Raw genomic sequence first — 19329 nt, forward strand, 5'->3', positions numbered from 1 at the left:
GTATCATATTAATCAGCTACAGAGCAGCTATGTGTTTCTGCCTGTATGTGTATCCTATCCACATCTATCAGCATGATGCTGATGTAATCACTGATGTTGACTGTTGGAAATACTACAGGACTCGACTATAATGGTTAACCGTAAGAGTGGGCAGATACAGTCAGTTAGGCCCCATTTAGATTGTGTTTTTAGATTCAGGCTGGATTTGGCTGCCAGTGTAAATGGGACCTAAGTGAATGGACACTGAGTGGGAACGGTATTTCATATTGTTTATGTGGCCTATGTAAGTACGTGGGGAAAGTGTGCCCTCCCTGGGTCCCATTCTTTCACAATGCCCCGTGGCCAGGGATGGAACCGCAACCTCCCAGACTCAGGGCGGACAATATACCCATACAAGGCCACTGAGCTGCTTTTGAAAATGTAATAATAAATTATAATAATATTTGGAATTTACTGGGCGAATTATTATAGAGGCGTATATTTTCTGTTCACTTTTCAAAATATATTACCTTCAAAAGATGTGAGCACAAATATTCTGACGCACGTAGTTGTAACACTTTACTTGATGTAAAGGAAAAATACAGGTGAACAAAATGTCTTAAAAGGTTACATGGTGTGTGATAACATGTGGTAGAAAACATGTGCTCTCTCTACTTCAACTTCACAGCTTCTGACAAACTCAAACAGGACAGGAGGGTAATTTGGACATCAAAGAAAAAGAGCACCAATCACAAACATTCAATCAAGAACTGACCAATCTAAACAAGGCAGTTAAAAGCGTACTCTGCAGGACATAATTATCATGAGATCAAACACTGCTGCATAGAATAGGCACAATCAAGCAATTAAGGTCATCATGACATGACCTCATAAAGTGGCTCTTACAATTATGTTGAAAAAGAAAGAATTTAAAAACGAAAACAGAAAGAAAATAATTCTGACAGAACAGAATAGTGTGTGTGTGTGCGTGACATCATCATCATATCCGGAAGTTATGAGGGTATACTGAGTGGCAAAAAAATAAAAATAAAATAATAAAAATGTCTGGTCTTGACAGCCCATACATCCCAACAGAAATGTCCTATGTGATTGATTAATTAATTAAACGACGTCAAACTCACTTTGCCACTCAATTTGCCGCTCACTGTATGCATGCTCTATACGATCATGCAAAAACGAATGGCGATTATGTCAATGAATTGTGAGGTGGCGGTTATGTAATGATGCCTTTAGTACAACATGCTGCCAGTATTATCATCTCTAGCTGACTCATCACTTTACAACAGCATTATAACCCTGAATCACCCCTATAGCCTTTTAATCCAATCATTCTATCATATAGGCTATACACATTATGATGCAGTGTCCAAGATCTCCACTCGACAACAAACGCAATTATCTTTCTGACAAATGAATATACCGCATTCATCATTCATCTTTTTGCTTTCAATTTGAACTCTGGAGCGTTTTAAGACGTTATGCAACCGCGCCCAATCATTGCGGTTGGCACCGTGCTTCCTGTGGAGGGTGATAGCAGCGGTAATCTAGATAAATGTGGGATCAAGGTGGTGCGTTCTGTGAAGTAGAGACTCAAAGGTTCAAAGGTCAGGCCTGATAACATTCACTAAAGCTCTGACACACACGTCTCTCCTTTACCCTCGTCTTATGACCAGATCCCAACTGTTCATTTGAGGGACAGACGTATCACTTGTGTGTAACAAGTGGGACGGAACGGGGTTAGCAACGTATTACTTAAGTTCCAATTAAATGCCTTGATGTCATATTCGACCGTCTAGGCCAAATGTTGCCTATAATTTTGTTATTAAACCCTCTGGGACTGTCTCACGCAAAGGGCCCGGGTGGCATCTGCGGGGGTCCCATACAAAGATAAAACATTACATACAATACAAGTACACAATAAACATATGTACAGATATAGTAATGCTCATCCTCTCCCACCCACGCCCCCACCCAGCCCTCAACTCATTTTAGACAAAGAAGTCTTTTGAATAACACCATTTAGTTTTAGTCCTATATGTCATTTGAAATCGTTTATAGTCTTAGTCTATAGTATAGAGTCGACGAAATCTTAGTCAAGAAAATCATGCACACGGCCTATAGTAATAGCCACTAGCTCAGTGATCATCGTGAGAGAAATGAGACAGCCAGACTCCAGTGACTTTCGACGTGAGGCCGAAAGTGACTGGAGTCTGTCTCATTTCTCTCCAAAAGCCCTTGAATAATGATTAGGGATTACTAAACTCACATTTCATATCACACACAGCATGCAGTATAATAACTCCTGTAACTTATTAAAAACTGTTATCAAAAACCGGCGTCACGTTTTTAGTGACGATGTTATCGGATGATGACATCGGGAGGCGGATAACATCGGATATCCTTCTGATTATGAGAAAACAGATGTGATCCACCGTGGCGACTATACGAGTGATTCCCAAACGTTTTCATGTCAAGGACCCCCAAATTGACACTAATTAGCCTGCATACCCCCATTTGAAAAGGTATGCCAAGGACTCTAGCAGTGATTTTCAACCATTTTCACCCCTAGTTTGATATAGATTAGGCTACGGACCCCCATTTAATGGGATTTCTATCTCTGAGACCCCAATTCATATTGTAAAATCAATGTTAATTTAACTCTGAGAGTGTACAAATGAGAGTGTACAAATGAGAGTGTACATTGAGAGTGTACATTGAGAGTGTACATTGAGAGTGTACATTGAGAGTGTACATTTGTACACTCTCAGAGTTACAGACCCACAAGGGTCAATTTAGTTCCAAATTATCATTTAGCATGGGTCCCCCCTGGAACTCCCTCAAGTACCCCTGGGGGTCCCCGGACCGCACTTTGGGAACCACTGGACTATACTGTAGCTGAACGAAGGAGAATAAGAAGAAGAAGTTTTTTTTTCTCTTTCTACGTTTTAGTCCCGGAAAAGGAGAACAACCAAATGTATTATCCTGTGAGCTGAATAAGACCTTTGGGAAACACTTTATAGCTTCAGTGGGAATAAAAAAACAACAACCTTTTCTTAAGGATTTTAATTGCCGCTTCCGACGGAAACTTCAAGATCCAAGAAAACATCTCAAGATCCAAAGGCAACGACATCATGGGGTCGGGGGGGAAAAAAACCAAAATGCTTGGCCTTGATTGAACCCGTTGTTATTAACGATGTCCCCCCGGGGCTGCAGTGAGACCTGGGGGGGTGGGGGGGGGGGTGTCACCCAGTTTTATGGCCTCATAAACCTCTGCTGGTTACCATGGTGACGGGACAGCAGGGGGGGGGGGGGGGGGGTCTGGAAGGGGATCAAATGAAGAGGTGATGTGAGGAGACTCTCATGGGCCCTGTTTATTACCCCCATAATCCCTGCTAAACTTCTTTGCTTTTTGTTTTTTTTTACTATTTTGAAAAACATCTTTAAATAGCTCAAATATAGGCCGATCTACAAGCTGGCAGCGTTTCGGTGTAGATCGGTTAGTTGAAGTATTTTAAAACGTAAGGGTTATGGGGTTTTCAAAGTAAAAAAAAAGGGCAAAGAAGTTTAGGAATAAGGGGTAAGACACAGACGACATAGGGCCCTCACAGTCAAATCCTAAGGGCTCCATTTTCGTCACCGCTAAACCCCTTATCCCTAAACTTCTTTGCCTTTTTTTTTTACTATTTTGCAAAACATTTTTTAATCGTTAAAATGGCCAGTCTACAAGCTCACAACGTGTCAATGTAGATTGGCTAGTTGAACTATTCAAAAATGTTTTTCAAAATAGTAAAAAAAGGCAAAGAAGTTTAGGGATAAGGGGTTTAGCCGTGACGAAAATGGAGCCCTAAGTGTTAACTCTAGAAATGTCTTCTAGAGTTAACATTAAGACATTTTCCTGAAACATTTCTTTCTTTTTTTCCCCAGGGACCTCCAAGCAAAGGTTTGAGTTAAAAAATGTTCCTATTCAAAGTTTTGCACAAAATAATGCCCGCAATTTTTCAAAAAATAGCAGATCTACAAGCTCATAGTGCGGTACAAAGTGATGCGCTATATATGAGCTTGTGTATCTGCTATTTTTGAGTATACGCCAAATGAAAGAACCCCACTTTGAGAACAAAAATATGTGCTATTATAATGTAGCTAACATCTGAAATAACACAGATGTTGTCCCCAGAATGAGCTCTGACTACACATGTAACCAAATGGACTCTTGAGTACTTCTACTTTTGGTAGGCCCTACCTTAAATATTTTGATACCAATACTTTTGTACTTTTACTCAAATCTATGGACTTTTTCCTGTATAACAGAGTAATTCTGTGCACTGCAGTATTTGATTATTTTACTAAAAGTAAACTCTGTGTGCTGCAATGTGTTGCGCAAGGAAGGCACGTATGTCGCAATTCTCGTCCTTAATGTAACAAAAATAATAATAATAATAATAAGGCAGATACATTATTCCATTAATATCTGCGTTTGTGTTGCACTATGACGTTGCCCGGTGGGTGTGTTTGTTGGGGAATATTGTTATTATTCACTGTATACACAAGACCAGAGAGATACGTTCAAATGAGTTGACGATTCATTGATTGAAATGAGACTGTTTGCCTAGACCGGCGGTTTTCAACCAGTGGTCCGGGGACCACCAGTGGTCCTTGAGAGGGTTCCAGGTGGTCCCCAGCTAAATGAGGTACAGTTGGTAACCAAATGGACCCTTTTAGATCTTTAACTCTTACGGGTCCATTTGGTTTCATTTGACACTCTCAAGAGTTACATTATTGCTAGAAGACAATCGAGTGCACACAGAGGGTGACAGATTCCTGGAGTCTCGGGGACAAAGTCCACGTGGTGACAGGGGACAAAATGACAGCATCACAGCACTCTATGACCTGTTGATGACTCACTAACTGACACACGCACGCACACACGCACATACATACATACATACATACATGCATGCATGCAAAGACAATAATATTTAGTGTCATGAAATACCACAAAAAAGAGCTAGCATGATCAATACCTAGTATCAAAATCATTGTGTGTGTGTGTGTGTATGTGTGTGTGTGTGTGTGGGCTGAATTGACTCAGTTGATTACATCAAGTCCACTCCAGTCTCTCTCTCTCTCTCTCTCTCTCTCTCTCTCTCTCTCTCTCTCTGTGTGTGTCATGAGGACATATCCATGAGTTTGTGAATGTAACCTTTACTGCACCTAAAATATTTGTGTTCCTGTATGCTTTTGATTGCTTGTGTGTGTGTGTGTGTGTGTGTGTGTGTGTGTGTGTGTGTGTGTGTGTGTGTGTGTGTGTGTGTGTGTGTGTGTGTGTGTGTGTGTGTGTGTGTGTGTGTGTGTGTGTGTGTGTGTGTGTGTGTGTGTGTGTGTGCGCGCGCGCAAAGCCCACACAGAAAACCAACTGAAGTCAAAGTTGAGTTGAGGATGTCAGCTGATCTCTCTATCTGTTCTGTTCTCAGACCAAAGTTCCAGTTATTTTCATGTCTGCATTTGATTGATTGGTTTATTGGATTGAATACTTTAGTAACAGTCAGTGGTGGAAAAAAATTATAAAAACAAAATCTCAAATTCTTCACTAAATTCAAAGTATAAACAAATACTGCAATGTAGAAATACAATTAAAGGACCACTTCACCACTTTTCAACTTCTCTTCCTATAATTGGTCCTCACTAATGTTCATGATAAAATACCACCATTTTTTTCTACTCAGTCTGTGTCTCATAGGAAGGCTGTGGGCAGTTCAGAAACCTGTCCACCAGTGACATCATCGATGGTGAATCCAAGCTAATAGAAACGGCAGGCTTTCTTTTCCTGAAAAGTTGCAATGCAAAAGTTGAAGCCATCGTTCTCACGATAATACAAATCTAAATATATTTTAAAACAAATCTTGTTTTAAAAAAAATCTGCCTAATGATGATGTCACTGGTGGACGGGTGTCCGAACTGCCCAAAGCCCTCCTATGAGACACAGACTGAGTAGGAAAAAATGGTGGTGTTTTATCATGGACATTAGTGAGGACCAATTATATGAAGAGATGTTGAAAAGTGGTGAAGTGGTCCTTTAAGTAAAAGTCTGGAATTCAAAATGCACACAATTAGGTATTGTCATAAAATTGTACTTAAAGTACCAAAAGTAAAAGTAGTCATTATGCACAATGTCCCATTTCAAGTTTTCAAATGCATACAAATGTTTTGAAAATTTTGGATCTACAAGCTCACAATGTGTTGCATCGCGACGCATTGTGAGCTTTCGGATCTGCTATTTTCAAATGGCCAAAATATTGGTGGTTGATGCATGTGCTTTGAAATAAGAAGAATCAAAATCTACATGGCATTGGTAACTATAATGTTTTCATATAAATTGGAGTGGAGTGGAGAACGTTTTGTTCATAGGTTCCGTTGTACATTGCAGACAGACAGGTGGTCTTTCATGGCGGCTTTGAAGGAGTCATACTTTGGTGATGGCTGCATGGTGGCGGTCGGACATTCCACACGTTGGTGGCATAACGCTAGAATGAATTCATCCCCATGTTTGTGCCGAATGTGGGGGGGGGGGGGGGGGATGAGATCAGTGGAGCTCCCTCTGATGTTGTGCCCGTGGGCATTTTTGTCACTCTTTTGAAGAACCTTCACTAAAACAGCCGGAAGTAGTCTGACAGCTAATGGGCACTGATCCCCGGGCCAGGCCGGTGGATTCATGTTGGCCCCCTCCCTCTCTCTCTCTCTCTCTCTCTCTCTCTCTCTCTCTCTCTCTCTCTCTCTCTCTCTCTCACACCTACATTGTTTTGCTGTTAGGACATCATCATCACATCCAATTCAATTCAATTCAATTCAAAGGAGCTTTATTGGCATGAGAAAACATACATCCACATTCCACAGGTTAGGTAAGGTACATTTACATTACATTAGTTTGAAACCGGGCTCCCCCTGCAGAGTTATAGTGTCGATGTGTCCTTGAGCAAGACTCTGAACCCGTAATTGCTCCCGATGAGCGGGTTGGTGCCTTGCATGGTTTCCTCTGCCATCGGTGTGTGAATGGACAATCTATGTCTAAAAACGCCTTGAATAAAGGCAACATTTACCATTGTATTGTTGATATGAAATGAAAAGAAAAGAAAAACAATAAAAAGCAGACTACTTCTCCTCCCCCCCACCCCCGCACCCCACCACGGCTAATGAGTTTGAAGGGCCTTTTGGTCCGTCTGAACAAAAGGTCACACGCCATGTCACCTGGGTGCCACGGGGAAGTGGGCTCCATGCCGTCTGACTGGCCGAAGGCATTAGCATCACACTGGCCCACAGTGTCACACATGCAGGGCAACTGGCACTGGCTGGTACCTTCACTGAATACCGACATGTTACTATTGATTTCTGTTACAATTCCAAACATGCAAACATGACCCACTTTAATTGAATTACTTCAAAATGTACTTCAAGTGCCAAAAGTTAAGTAAAAGTCCTAGGCCTTTACTCATTGTGCATAATCCCCTGCAGTCCCATTTTGCAAGTTCAAAATGTATAAAATGTAAATCTTTTTGGGGGGTCCCCAAATTATTTAAAAAACAAAAACAACTTTATGGCTGGATTTTTTTTTACATAGTACACAAAACTTTCCTTAATGATTATATCTGGTTTTAGTATTCATTTACGATACAGTATATTTTCTCTATTATTATATATTTTTGCAGTCATTTTGTATTGGTGGAGAGGGGAGGGGGGCGGGGGTCGCGAGACATGGCCAAAGCATTTCCGGGGTCCCCAGCCAAAAACGTTGAGAACCCCTGATCTAATCAATGCCCTATACTTGATCATTGATTGATTGAAGTATTTATTAACAGTATGCAGAACGGGTATGCATTTCACTTAAAATACTGCAATGTAGATGTACTTCATTACAAACAAAAGTCCCTCATTAAAAATGTACTCAAGATACAGCAAATAAATGTACTTAGTTACTTTCCACCACTGTGAGTGAGTGAGTTTGCATGCATGTAGCCACGGTGTGCTAACCCCTCCTCCCCCCTCCCGCCCCCCCCCCCCCCCCCCCCCCCCCCCCCACCTCCCCACAGCGGGTGACCATTGAACCCTCTCCCTGCTCTCTTGCTGAGGAGACTGGCTGGGGCTCGAGGTCCACACTCCACGGAGACACACGCACGCACACACACACACACACACACACACCACACACACACACACACATCACAGGGCCCTCCCGTCCCCCCGTCCCCGGGCCACTATAAAAGCTCTGCTTCCTTCCTCCAGCGCTTCAGTCTCATCCCAGACCCAGCAACCCACAGGTAAGACAGACTGACTGCAGCACCCCACAGCCCATATACAGCGGAGCACTGCTTGAATCTTATATACATGCGCGTGTAATGGATATTCAATAATAATAATAATAATAATATCTGGGACTTATATAGCACTTTTTATGACACTCAAAGACACTTTACATGTGATGGGGCCAAAGTTCAGGTCGAATAACGAGGAGGAGGAGGAGGAGGAACTTTATTATAACTTTTTCTTAACCGCTTTAGCGTTTGTATTTTTTTGGGGGGAAAGAAACCTTCGAGGGGAAATATTAGATCTACAAGCTCTTGACGCGGGACGCTGTGATGCCTCATATAAATCGGCTATGTTTTCAGAGAAAGTATTTGTAATTGAAAAGCGAATACAGAAAAGAGGAACGTTATGGTTTGACTGAGTGGTTAAAAAGTTCTCTTCCAACTTTTGTTAGAGATATCTTTATAGGAACCTTAAAAGAACTAAATTAACGCACATGCAGTGAAATCATTGCAGGAAAGAAACTTTATAGTTTGGAGCAAACTTTTTAAAAGTTTGGAGCAAAGAAAGTGACTTGCCAGCCCGTTCTTTCCTATATCTTTTTTTTGTAATGAATCTGACTTTTAATTTGTTTTGAAACGTTTTTGTATACCTGCCTTTTGACAATAATTTTATTTCAACTTTTGTCTGTCTAGTTTAAATTGCTTCTAAAAGGGGGAAACAATTAGGATTTTGTAAACATGAGTATTTGTATTTTGTCGGCTGTTCGGGTCACTTAGGGACAGTGGAAATGTACCTTATTAACCTGGCTAGAGTGTGTGTGTGTGTGTGTGTGTGTGTGTGTGTGTGTGTGTGTGTGTGTGTGTGTGTGTGTGTATGTGTGTGTGTGTGTGTGTGTGTGTGTGTGTGTGTGTGTGTGTGTGTGTGTGTGTGTGTGTGTGTGCAAAGTACAAAGGTATTGGCATAAAAATGTAGGGTTTCATCACTTCAAAAACGGGTGCAAATATCAGATCTGCAAGCTCACGACAGACACGACGTGAGCTTGCAGATCTGTTATTTCTGCAATATTGTTATAAGAGTATGTAAACTGACGCAACTTGATTGGCCAGTGATTAACTCATAGTGGGGTAGGCTCACGCACGCGCACATGCGTGGGTGTGTGTGTGTGTGTGTGTGTGTGTGTGTGTGTGTGTGTGTGTGTGTGTGTGTGTGTGTGTGTGTGCGCGTGCGTGCGTCTGTGTGTGCGCGAGGCTGATCTGCTGATGTATTTGTACTCTTGCACCGTCTTATCAGTATGGTAATTAGATACAGTGTCTCGTCCCTGGTCTTCTTGAGCAAGGCACTGTTAACCCCTCCCTGACTGCTCCCAGAGTACTCTATAGCGCGCCACTCACAGAATAGAATTACAGGCAGTGGTGTAAAGTAACTAAGTAATTAACTACATTTACTCAAGTACTGTACTGTACAATGTTGAGTAATATTTGTACTTTACTTGAATATTTCCAACACTTTTACTTGTACTCCACTACATCTCGGATCCAAATATTGCTCTACGATTACTAACGCATGCAGTATTTCTATATATTGCAGTATATAAGTAGAAAGTAGAAAATGTGAGTACTTTTTTCCCACCACTGATTATAGGCTGGCTAAAATTCCACGTATACTGTATGTACATTATTATTATGATTGGTATCAGTATTGTTACTTGTTGCGTCGTGTGACCTCAACAGCAAATGACACACGGTCTCACTCAGTGTTTTCAAGATGCATTGTCGGCAAGAGAGAGAGTGCTTCTAGTGAATCAAGATGCATTGATGGCGAGAGAGCGTTTCTTATTTTTTTTAATGTTTTTTTTGCGTGGCTTTCGCCTTTATTTTATATTTGTTTATGGAGGGACAGACAGTAGGCTGACAGGAAATGGGGAGAGAGATGGGGGGAAGACATGCAGTAAAGGCTGTCGGGATCGGGAGTCGAACCCGCGGCACACTGCCAGACTGGATTACCAGCCAAGGTGCCTGGACCATTGAGCCATGGCCCAGGCCGCGAGAGAGCGTTTCTTGTGAATCAAGATGCATTGTCGGCGAGAGAGAGCGCTTCTAGTGAATCAAATCAACTAATCAAATTATTCCCGAGCGCGGTACGGCTGCGGCTCACCGCACAAGAGCTGGGTCAAATGCGGAGAACAAATTTCACTGCGGTAACGTGTGTGACAAATCGTACGACTTTGACTTTGAAGCGCTGTGTGATTTGATGTGCGTGTCATCATGGTCGAGCGGGAATCATTCCGAGTCGTCACAGGTGGAATGAAGCGCGTGACATTTTGTTTTGACCCATAGTATTATTAATGTATGTGTATTTATGTATGTGTTATTAATGTGTATGCTCTCTCTCTCTCTCTCTCTCTTCAGACCGTCATCATGAAGTACCTGGCTCTCGCACTCACCCTCTTGTTCGCCCTCGGTGAGTCATTGTACTGTACAACAGGTCATTTCGAGGAAGGAATCTGATTGGTTGAAACAGCCATCTGGCCGTGCTTCAAACGAGCACAATGGAACGCCTAATCAAAACATAAAAATCAGCCCCCAGTTGAAATATGATGATTAGAATTTTGTTTTAAATGTAGCAACCTGAAAAGGTTGAGAACCATTGCGATGTAACAACCTATACCATTTTGTACATAATTGACCATCGGTATCCATTTACTGAATGTGCTTGCTAACGTGCTAACGTGCTCCCCTCTCCCCGTATAGGCCAGAACAAAGGCTATAGTACATATCCAAACATGTGCAGGTGTTGAACTGTACATCTAAGATGATCCTTTTGAAACTTCTCAATGGAACTTTCAAAGCCAATTTTATGTATGTGCTCGCTAACGTGCGCACCTCTCCCCATATAGGCTCCCATGCGGCCTCCCTGGAGACCATGATGGCTGACGCCCCGTCCCAGCTGGACCAGATCCGCTCGGCGGTGGGCATGTACCTGACCCAGGTGAAGGACCACACCAAGAAGGCCCTGGACCACCTGGACGACACAGAGTACAAGACATACAAGTAAGACCCCGTTTATAACCCCATAACCTCCATGACACTGAGTACAAGACATACAAGTAAGACCCCGTTTATAACCCCATAACCTCCATGACACTGAGTACAAGACGTACAAGTAAGACCCTGTTTAACCCCATAACCTCCATGACACTGAGTACAAGACATACAAGTAAGACCCCATTTATAACCCTTATAAACTCCATGACACAGAGTACAAGACATACAAGTAAGACCCCGTTTATAACCCCATAACCTCCATGACACTGAGTACAAGACAAGTAAGATCCTGTTTAACCCCATAACCTCTATGACACTGAGTACAAGACATACAAGTAAGACCCCATTTATAACCCTTATAAACTCCACGACACTGAGTACAAGACATACAAGTAAGACCCCATTTATAACGCTTATAAACTCCACAACACTGAGTACAAGACATACAAGTAAGACCCCGTTTATAACCCTTATATTATAACCTTCATGACACAGAGTACAAGACATACAAGTAAGACCCCGTTTATAACACACACACACACTGCAGGTTTCTGTCTAATTTCTCTCCAAAAGACCTTGAATATGAGAATATAATTTAGGATTACAGTAATTATGATAATCTAGCACTTTCCAAGGGCCACTAGGGGACGCTCCGCGGGCCGCATTTGGCCTGCTTACATGTAAAGTGTCTTGAGACGACTGGCTGTGATTTGACACCGATTGATTGTGATTGTGCCTCTCTGTCTCCCCCTGCAGGGTGCAGCTGTCCTCCAGCCTCGACGACCTGGCCACCAAACTGCACGACTACCAAGTACAGGCTGCTCCTCACACTGATAACATTGTTGCCCAGGTAACAACAACAACAACAACAACATCATCAACAATAATAATAGCAATTTCATCCAATCAGGATAGAGAACTAAGTCAGGATACAGATTAAACAAGTGGAAATGAGCGGACAACATTGGAACTGGAACACTATAAAAATGTATCTGATAAATGGCTACTCTCTCCTGATTGGCTGGAATTTAGTCACCTACCTGAAAATGTATGTTCTGTTTATTAAAGAGCTGGGGAGACAGGGAGACCCATGTTACTGAAGCAATGATTACTGTCACAATATAGTGATTTAACCTTTTAACAAAAACCTTTTTTGTTTTAACCGCAATAAATATCACGTACACTAGCCTACCTTTAATAAGCAATATTATGATTATACAACACCCTTAAAAAAAACATGTCAACTCAATTTCATTATAACTAATATATTCGCTAAAAACAATAATATATTTTTTAGCCACTACAACCGAAAATGTACCAAGAAAACCGCTAGCCTTGCAACCCAACTGCTCTGCTCTGGGAGAGCAGCGAGATTAATTTATGTTTCTTTTTTATTAATGCAACTGTCAGAAGACTCAGAACACTCGTCAGAACATCCCTGAATACGATATGTTTCGACCAATCACAACAATGTACTTCATACACAGAGAATGTAAACAGATTGGTAAAGCGGCAACGTAATTTCCTTGAGCGGTATACCTGCGCCAAAATCCCGCTACACTGCCGCCCAATTCCAGTATTTCACTCTACAGCGTACAGTAGGTCTTGCCCTGCAGCGTGCCCGTTGTATAACTGTGTGTTTCCCTGCCTGCAGGTGACCGAGGCCCTGGAGCCTCTGCGCGCCACCATCCAGGCCGACATCGACGCACTGAAGGCCGAGCTGGAGCCCAAGAGGGCCAAGCTGCGTGAGGTCCTCGACAAGCACCTGGAGGACTACAAGGTCCAGATCGAGCCCCTCGCCACCGAGCTCGCCACCAAGTGGGCAGAGGAGTCGGCCGCCATGCGCGCCAAGATCCAGCCACTCGCCGACCAGCTCTCCGCCAAGATCGTCGTCAACGTGGAGGAGACCAAGGCCGCGCTGATCCCCATCGTGCAGGCAGTGAGCGAGAAGCTGATGGAGCGCGTCAAGAACCTCCAGGAGATGGCCAAGCCCTACTACGATGAGTACAAGGAGCATGTAAGAACACCTGTTGATCTCTTCCACTAGTACAGCGGTTCCTCAAACCTTTTCATGTCAAGGACCCCCTAATTGACATTCATTAGCCCCGCTAATGAGGACCCCCATTTGAAAATATATGCCAGGGACCTTTTTTTAGAGTCTTACGGCTCTCTCTAGCAGAGATTCTCAACCCGTTTAATTTCAAGGACCCCCAGTTGGACATGCATTAATAATCTACGGACCCCCATTTAATGGCATTTCTAGAGAGTGTACAAATGGAACCAAAATGGACCCATTAGCGTCCATTTAGCTCCATTTGTACACTCTCAGAGTTACAGAACCATAAGGGTCCATTTGGTTCCAAACTATCATTTAGCTGGGGACCCCCTGGAACTCCTAAAAATGTCCGTCGACTACCTTTTTTTCCCCACTGACGAAAACTAAATGGAAACTAAATGAAAACTAACTAACTATACGATGACTAAAACAATGAGACTAAATGTATTGACAATTTTGTCAACAAATAAAAACTAGACTAAAATGTTAGGAAGGGACTAGTGGACAAGAGATCCATTTTACACTTTGTTGCATGCTGAAAATCCGCAGATCTACAAGCTCACAACGGTTGTGAGCTTGTATATCGGCTATTTTCAGCAAGTGTAAAAGCAGCCATTATACGACGGCATCAAGGCCCGCCAAAAAAAATACATTTTAGTCGACTAAATCAACTGCACATTCAGTCGACTAAAACCTCGTGATATTTAGTCGACTGAAACTAGACTAACCCTAAAACAATTCCAGGCGACCAATAAAATGTGACTAGTAAAAACTAAATGAAAACCATTCAAGAGACTATGGGCAGTATTATGCGTGTCTTAGTCGACTAAATCAACTGCACATTTAGTCGACTAAAACCTTGTGATATTTAGTCGACTGAAACTAGACTAACCCTAACACATTCCAGGCGACTAATAAAATGTGACTAGTAAAAACTAAATGAAAACCATTCAAGAGACTAAAATCAAAATGTGCTCTCTTCAACGCTGCAGGTGAACAAGGCCATCGACGAGATGCGCGCCAAGGCCGGCACCCTGGACGCCGAGCAGCTGCGCAGCCAGGTGGCGCCCCACCTCACGGAGCTGACCAGCAACCCCGCCTTCGTGCAGGTGAAGGCCAAGGTCGAGGAGATCTACCAGACCATCCACGACGCACTCAACAAGGCATAATAAATCTCTAAACCCTACTCCCTCTCTATCTGATGTCTGTTCCGTCCTCGTCCTCCTCCCACGACCACGACCCACACCTCCCCTCCCCTCCACCCACCCCCTCCGTCCATCGAAGCCAATGCCTGACTGATGCACTTTCTCTCTGCAACCACCAGCATGGCGGGACTCTCTCTCTCACACACACTCACACACACCTCAGTTCACATGCGTGCACGCACGCACGCACGCACGCACGCAGACACACACACATACACACACACACACACACACACACACACTCGAGCACACTGACATCACAAAGACATGCTCTGACACGTGTAATGTACACGCTCTGAAGGAAAGAACACACGCATGTACAGTATGTATGTATGTATGTATGTATGTATGTATGTATGTATGTATGTATGTATGTATGTACGTACGTATTGCATGCGTGGGGTGGCGTGGTGTGCCATGATGACCGGCTGATTCTCTTTTATATGTGAATGAAACACTGTGGAATGCTGCTTTGTCCGAAGAAAAGAAAGAAACAAGGCTCAATAAAACATCTGACTGTTTCATATCCATGCCTCTCTGTGACCTTTGTTCTTTTTATATCACTTGGACTTTTCTGGGTTTGAGAGTATTTGACGAGTATAGGTTACTATAGTGAAGTAGGCTATAGTCTAGAACAGGGGTTCCCAAATTGTGGTGCGTGGCGTGCACATTCACTTCATTTTTACTAGTTGCCTAGTTTACTACTAGTCGACTAGTTGTTTAACTACAAAAAAAAGAACGAAAAAAAGGGGGGGGGTTAATACATTAATTAATTAAAATTATTATTATTATTATTTTTATTCTTATCAACTAGTACCAACAAGGTCGACTAGTGGATTTACAAGTCGTAACTAGTAAACTAGTCGACTAGTTGCTTAATATCCTAGCGGGCACCCCTTGTGGTGCATGGGCGCCTTCTAGGGGGTGCGCGACATGAAAAGGCTAATGGTGGTGCTATGGTTTTATTTTAAATGTATTAACATATTATACCAATATATGGCAAGTATATGCAGAATATAGCCAATGCTGCATATATAAGCCATATTCAGGTTCATATTGTCACGATGCGAAGCAGGTTAGGAGTAGGACCCAAAAGCAGGACAGAGAAGTTGAAATTGTAGGACGTTTATTACCAAAATCCAGGAACACGAAGAGAAGAAGAACTAGAAATACACTGGGAGTTCATTAGGAGCAAAACGTTACATTAGTGACATAAAACAATGATCTGACAAAGGAACTGAAAAACCAGGGGAGTATAAATACACAAGGACACAGGTGAACTCAACTGAGAATCAACACAAGGCTTGGCTAAAGACTAACAAGACAAGGTGGAAACACTAGGCTAATCAGAGTACTGGTGAGACAACACAGGTAACATGAGCAACACAGGAAACACAAACTGCAAAATAAAAGCACACAGGTGTAGAGTAAAACCAAAACAAAGAACAAGGAACACTAGAAAACATAACACATGTCACAGACCGTGACACATATGCATATGTAACCCCATATATATGCATATGTGCATGTGGATAAATGGGAAATATATGTCTCTATATATCTTATGCAATTTATATTTCCATGTGCGGGGGTGCGTCAGCTAGGTCGGGAGGTAACAGGGGGTGCATGGCCAAAAAGGTTTGGGAACCGCTGGTCTAGAAGACTCTAGCAGACTCTAGCTCAGGGGTTCTCAACGTTTTTGGCTGGGGACGTACCCCCGGAAATGCTTTGGCCATGTCTCGTACTTTTTTAATGATTGATTGATTGACGGATCGATTGATTATTCAATGTTCTAATAATGCAAACAGCACGAGGTAGCCTACTACAGTCAGACAACAGATAACACACAGAAAGGTCCTATAGGGACTTGTTTCCATTGTGGTCCTATTTATTCAATGCATTTCATCAACATAGCGCAAGTTCACGCAATAATGCAATGTCATCAACAAATATGAAACACGATATGTATACAAAACAGAAAAAGGCAGTGAATGACAGCTCCTTTCAAGGAGAAGTTACATTTGGTTTGGTTTGGTTTAGTTTGGTTTATTTATTTAGCATGTAGTACAAAAAAATAGACAATACATATCAAAAAACAAAAATACAATGCAAGAAAAGGAAGAAGCCAGCTGGCTTATTTGGAATCCTTTCCTGTATGAGGTCATTGATTTAAAACAGATTAAAAGTTCAATTAAGAACAATACAAAAGTCTACAGTAATAATAATAATAATAATAATATTTGCCTCATGCATGTGTATAGATTGATTGAATACTTCTTTGGTGAACACCCCAGACAGTTTCTAAAGCCCTGTTCCCATAGGATTAGTATTACCCCAGGACCCCAGGAATTTTAGAAATTAATCCCTGGAAAACTCCCAGGAAAAAAAGAAATTACCCCCTCTGTGATTTTTTTGATGGCACATTCTCACTGGATTAAAAAAAAATAGACGTCCTCCATGATTATTATACAAATTACCTGGGCTACTGGGGTAATACTAATCCTATGGGAATAGGGCTTACGTTTATTTATTCAGTATAGATCGGCTATTTTCAAAAGCTTCTTAGCCATTTGAAATTTTGAAATGGGACATTCTGCATAATTAGTACTTTTACTTTTTGTACTTTAAGTACATTTTGACACAATACCTTTGTAGTTTTACTCAAGTGCATACAATTTTACTTGTAACGGAGTAGTTCTGCTTTGCATTATTGATACTTTTACTTAAAGCAGCTATAACATGAATTGTAACTGTTTTTAATATTTAATATCATATTGTCTATGTCCCTCAAACTTATTTCTAATGGTTTGAGCCTCAATCACCACTTTGATATAACCAGTCCATGGCATTTCTTTTTTGCTTCTGAAGCTGTTTTAGCTGCAGTACCACAATGTCCTGAGGTGGTGGGGGTGCTGATATGCAACTCGTTTAATATTTGAGTCATTATAATACTGATGCTAGATAAACACAGGCTTGTTTCCATTCCGTGCCAGCTTGGAAAACAATGGCGGACACTGTAAACAAAGTGGAAATGCAAATTTGGAACTGAAGACTGAAGAGAGGGAGGAATTATACAAAGTAGGGTGACATTGATGACATCACAAATACGACCAAATCAGTTGAGCTGTTCCTGAGAGCAATTTCCATAAAAGCCCCTATTCTTCACTTGCACAATGTAGGAGGCGGGACTAAGGGGGACTTCCTGTTGGGATATCACCCAAGTGTTTTCTCCCTGTCCATCGGGAGTGCATGTAAGTCAGTCATTTTCTACAGACAATTATAGTATTTTCTCGTCACTTGTAATTTTTACCATTCGTTTTTATCGTAATGTTTTATTTAGGGTTTTTTTCTCAAGGTAACGTAATTAAAAAAATTACAAGTGACGAGAAAATACTATAATTGTCCGTAGAAAATGACTGACTTACATGCACTCCCGATTGACAGGAAGAAAACACTTGGGTGATATCCCAACAGGAAGTCCCCCTTAGTCCCGCCTCCTACATTATGCAAGTGAAGAATATGAAATATGAAATCCTGATTGTTTAAAATTGCATATTTGTGCGGATAGAAAATACACAGGGGAGCTCAAAAAACAAATTTATTTTGAAAAAGTAGATTTTATTTCCCCCCACTTGTGCTCATAACTAGCGGCAATGGGACAGGGACTCTGACTCCACTTCAAACCGAGCGGGGTGGAAGGTCAAGTGGGAAGAACACGGTTATTAGTCCAATCCATTATGTGTATGGACTATGGATAGATTCCCCGCTGTGCTCCGTGCTGGTCCTTTGAGCAGTGATTAATGAGCAGAGCAGACTGTATTGACAGTTATAACTTATTGGCCCCTCACTGGCCCTCAGGCTGGGGGCCACTCAACACACACCCATCATAGAGAGACGCAGGGGGATGCAATCACACGCACGCACGCACGCACGCACGCACGCACGCACGCACGCACGCACGCACGCACGCACGCACGCACGCACGCACGCACGCACGCACGCACGCACGCACACACACACATGCACACACACCATATATAAATAAATTAAAAAATTAAAAAAATTGAAAACAATGCATTGGAAATGGGGTTTTCACTCGACACAATGAATGTCTACACACAACATTAGGGCTTGGACATATATCTGATTCATTTCGATTAATTAATCACAGAAAGAATATTTCACATTTTAATCGCGCTTAGCTTTTGTTATCTCACTGGACGAGTTTCACAGCGGTGACCCGATCACAGCGGATGGTGCAACAACAACACACGACAAAACCCCAGCTAGCGCACGCCATGGGAGAAGAGGTCGGAAACATTCTTCTTCCTCTTCTTCTTCCCTTCCGTTTTCTTCTATGGAAAGAACGATACGACGGAACTAAAAAATAACTTCAACCAGTAGCTTCCAGTGTTGTTTTCGTCGACTAAAACTATGACGAAAAATGTTCGTCGACTACCATTTTTTCACTGACGGAAACTGAATGGAAACTACTAGAAAACTAAGCTATGATGACTGAAACTATGACTAAATATGCTGTCGATTTTGTCAACAAATAAAAACTATCTAGACTCAAATGTTAGGAAGGCACTAGTGGACAAAAGATCGAGTTTAAGTCATTTTACACTTGGTTGCATGCTGAAAATAGCCGATCTATTAGCTCACAACGCGTCGCAGCGCGACACATTGTGAGCTTGTAGATTGGCAAGTGTAAAATCAGTCATTA

At 42.0% G+C, this 19329-nt stretch overlaps 2 protein-coding genes across 2 annotated transcripts in view; one reads left to right on the forward strand and one right to left on the reverse strand.

Moving 5' to 3' along the window:
• The window catches only part of bace1 (beta-secretase 1), a gene marked incomplete at both ends in the record, with an annotated part of 48012 nt that extends 40643 nt beyond the window's left edge, over positions 1-7369 (reverse strand). Inside the window, 1 exon segment of the mRNA XM_079513892.1 lies at positions 7243-7369. Within this exon segment, the coding sequence (XP_079370018.1) occupies positions 7243-7369 (127 nt within the window).
• Positions 7370-8293: 924 nt separating this feature from the next.
• LOC306932294 (uncharacterized protein) lies at positions 8294-15129 on the forward strand. Its single transcript, XM_079514042.1, has 6 exons — positions 8294-8309; positions 10707-10758; positions 11195-11348; positions 12099-12192; positions 12997-13359; positions 14391-15129. Exons 2-6 carry the CDS (start codon positions 10716-10718, stop codon positions 14565-14567), a joined length of 831 nt encoding a protein of 276 aa, XP_079370168.1. The 5' UTR covers positions 8294-8309; positions 10707-10715; the 3' UTR covers positions 14568-15129.
• Positions 15130-19329: the final 4200 nt, after the last annotated feature.

Source organism: Electrona antarctica (genome assembly GCF_951216825.1).
Source record: "Electrona antarctica genome assembly, chromosome: 11".
In the NCBI taxonomy this organism is placed as follows: domain Eukaryota; kingdom Metazoa; phylum Chordata; class Actinopteri; order Myctophiformes; family Myctophidae; genus Electrona; species Electrona antarctica.

What these genes read in the sequence shown, in the direction of transcription:
- LOC306932294 (XM_079514042.1), top strand. Translation starts at nt 10,716, where the DNA reads ATGAAGTACCTGGCTCTCGCACTCACCCTCTTGTTCGCCCTCG. An exon ending in ACAGAGTACAAGACATACAA is followed by an intron (nt 11,349 to 12,098) that starts GTAAGACCCCGT and finishes CTCCCCCTGCAG; the next exon opens with GGTGCAGCTGTCCTCCAGCC. An exon ending in CTGATAACATTGTTGCCCAG is followed by an intron (nt 12,193 to 12,996) that starts GTAACAACAACA and finishes CCCTGCCTGCAG; the next exon opens with GTGACCGAGGCCCTGGAGCC.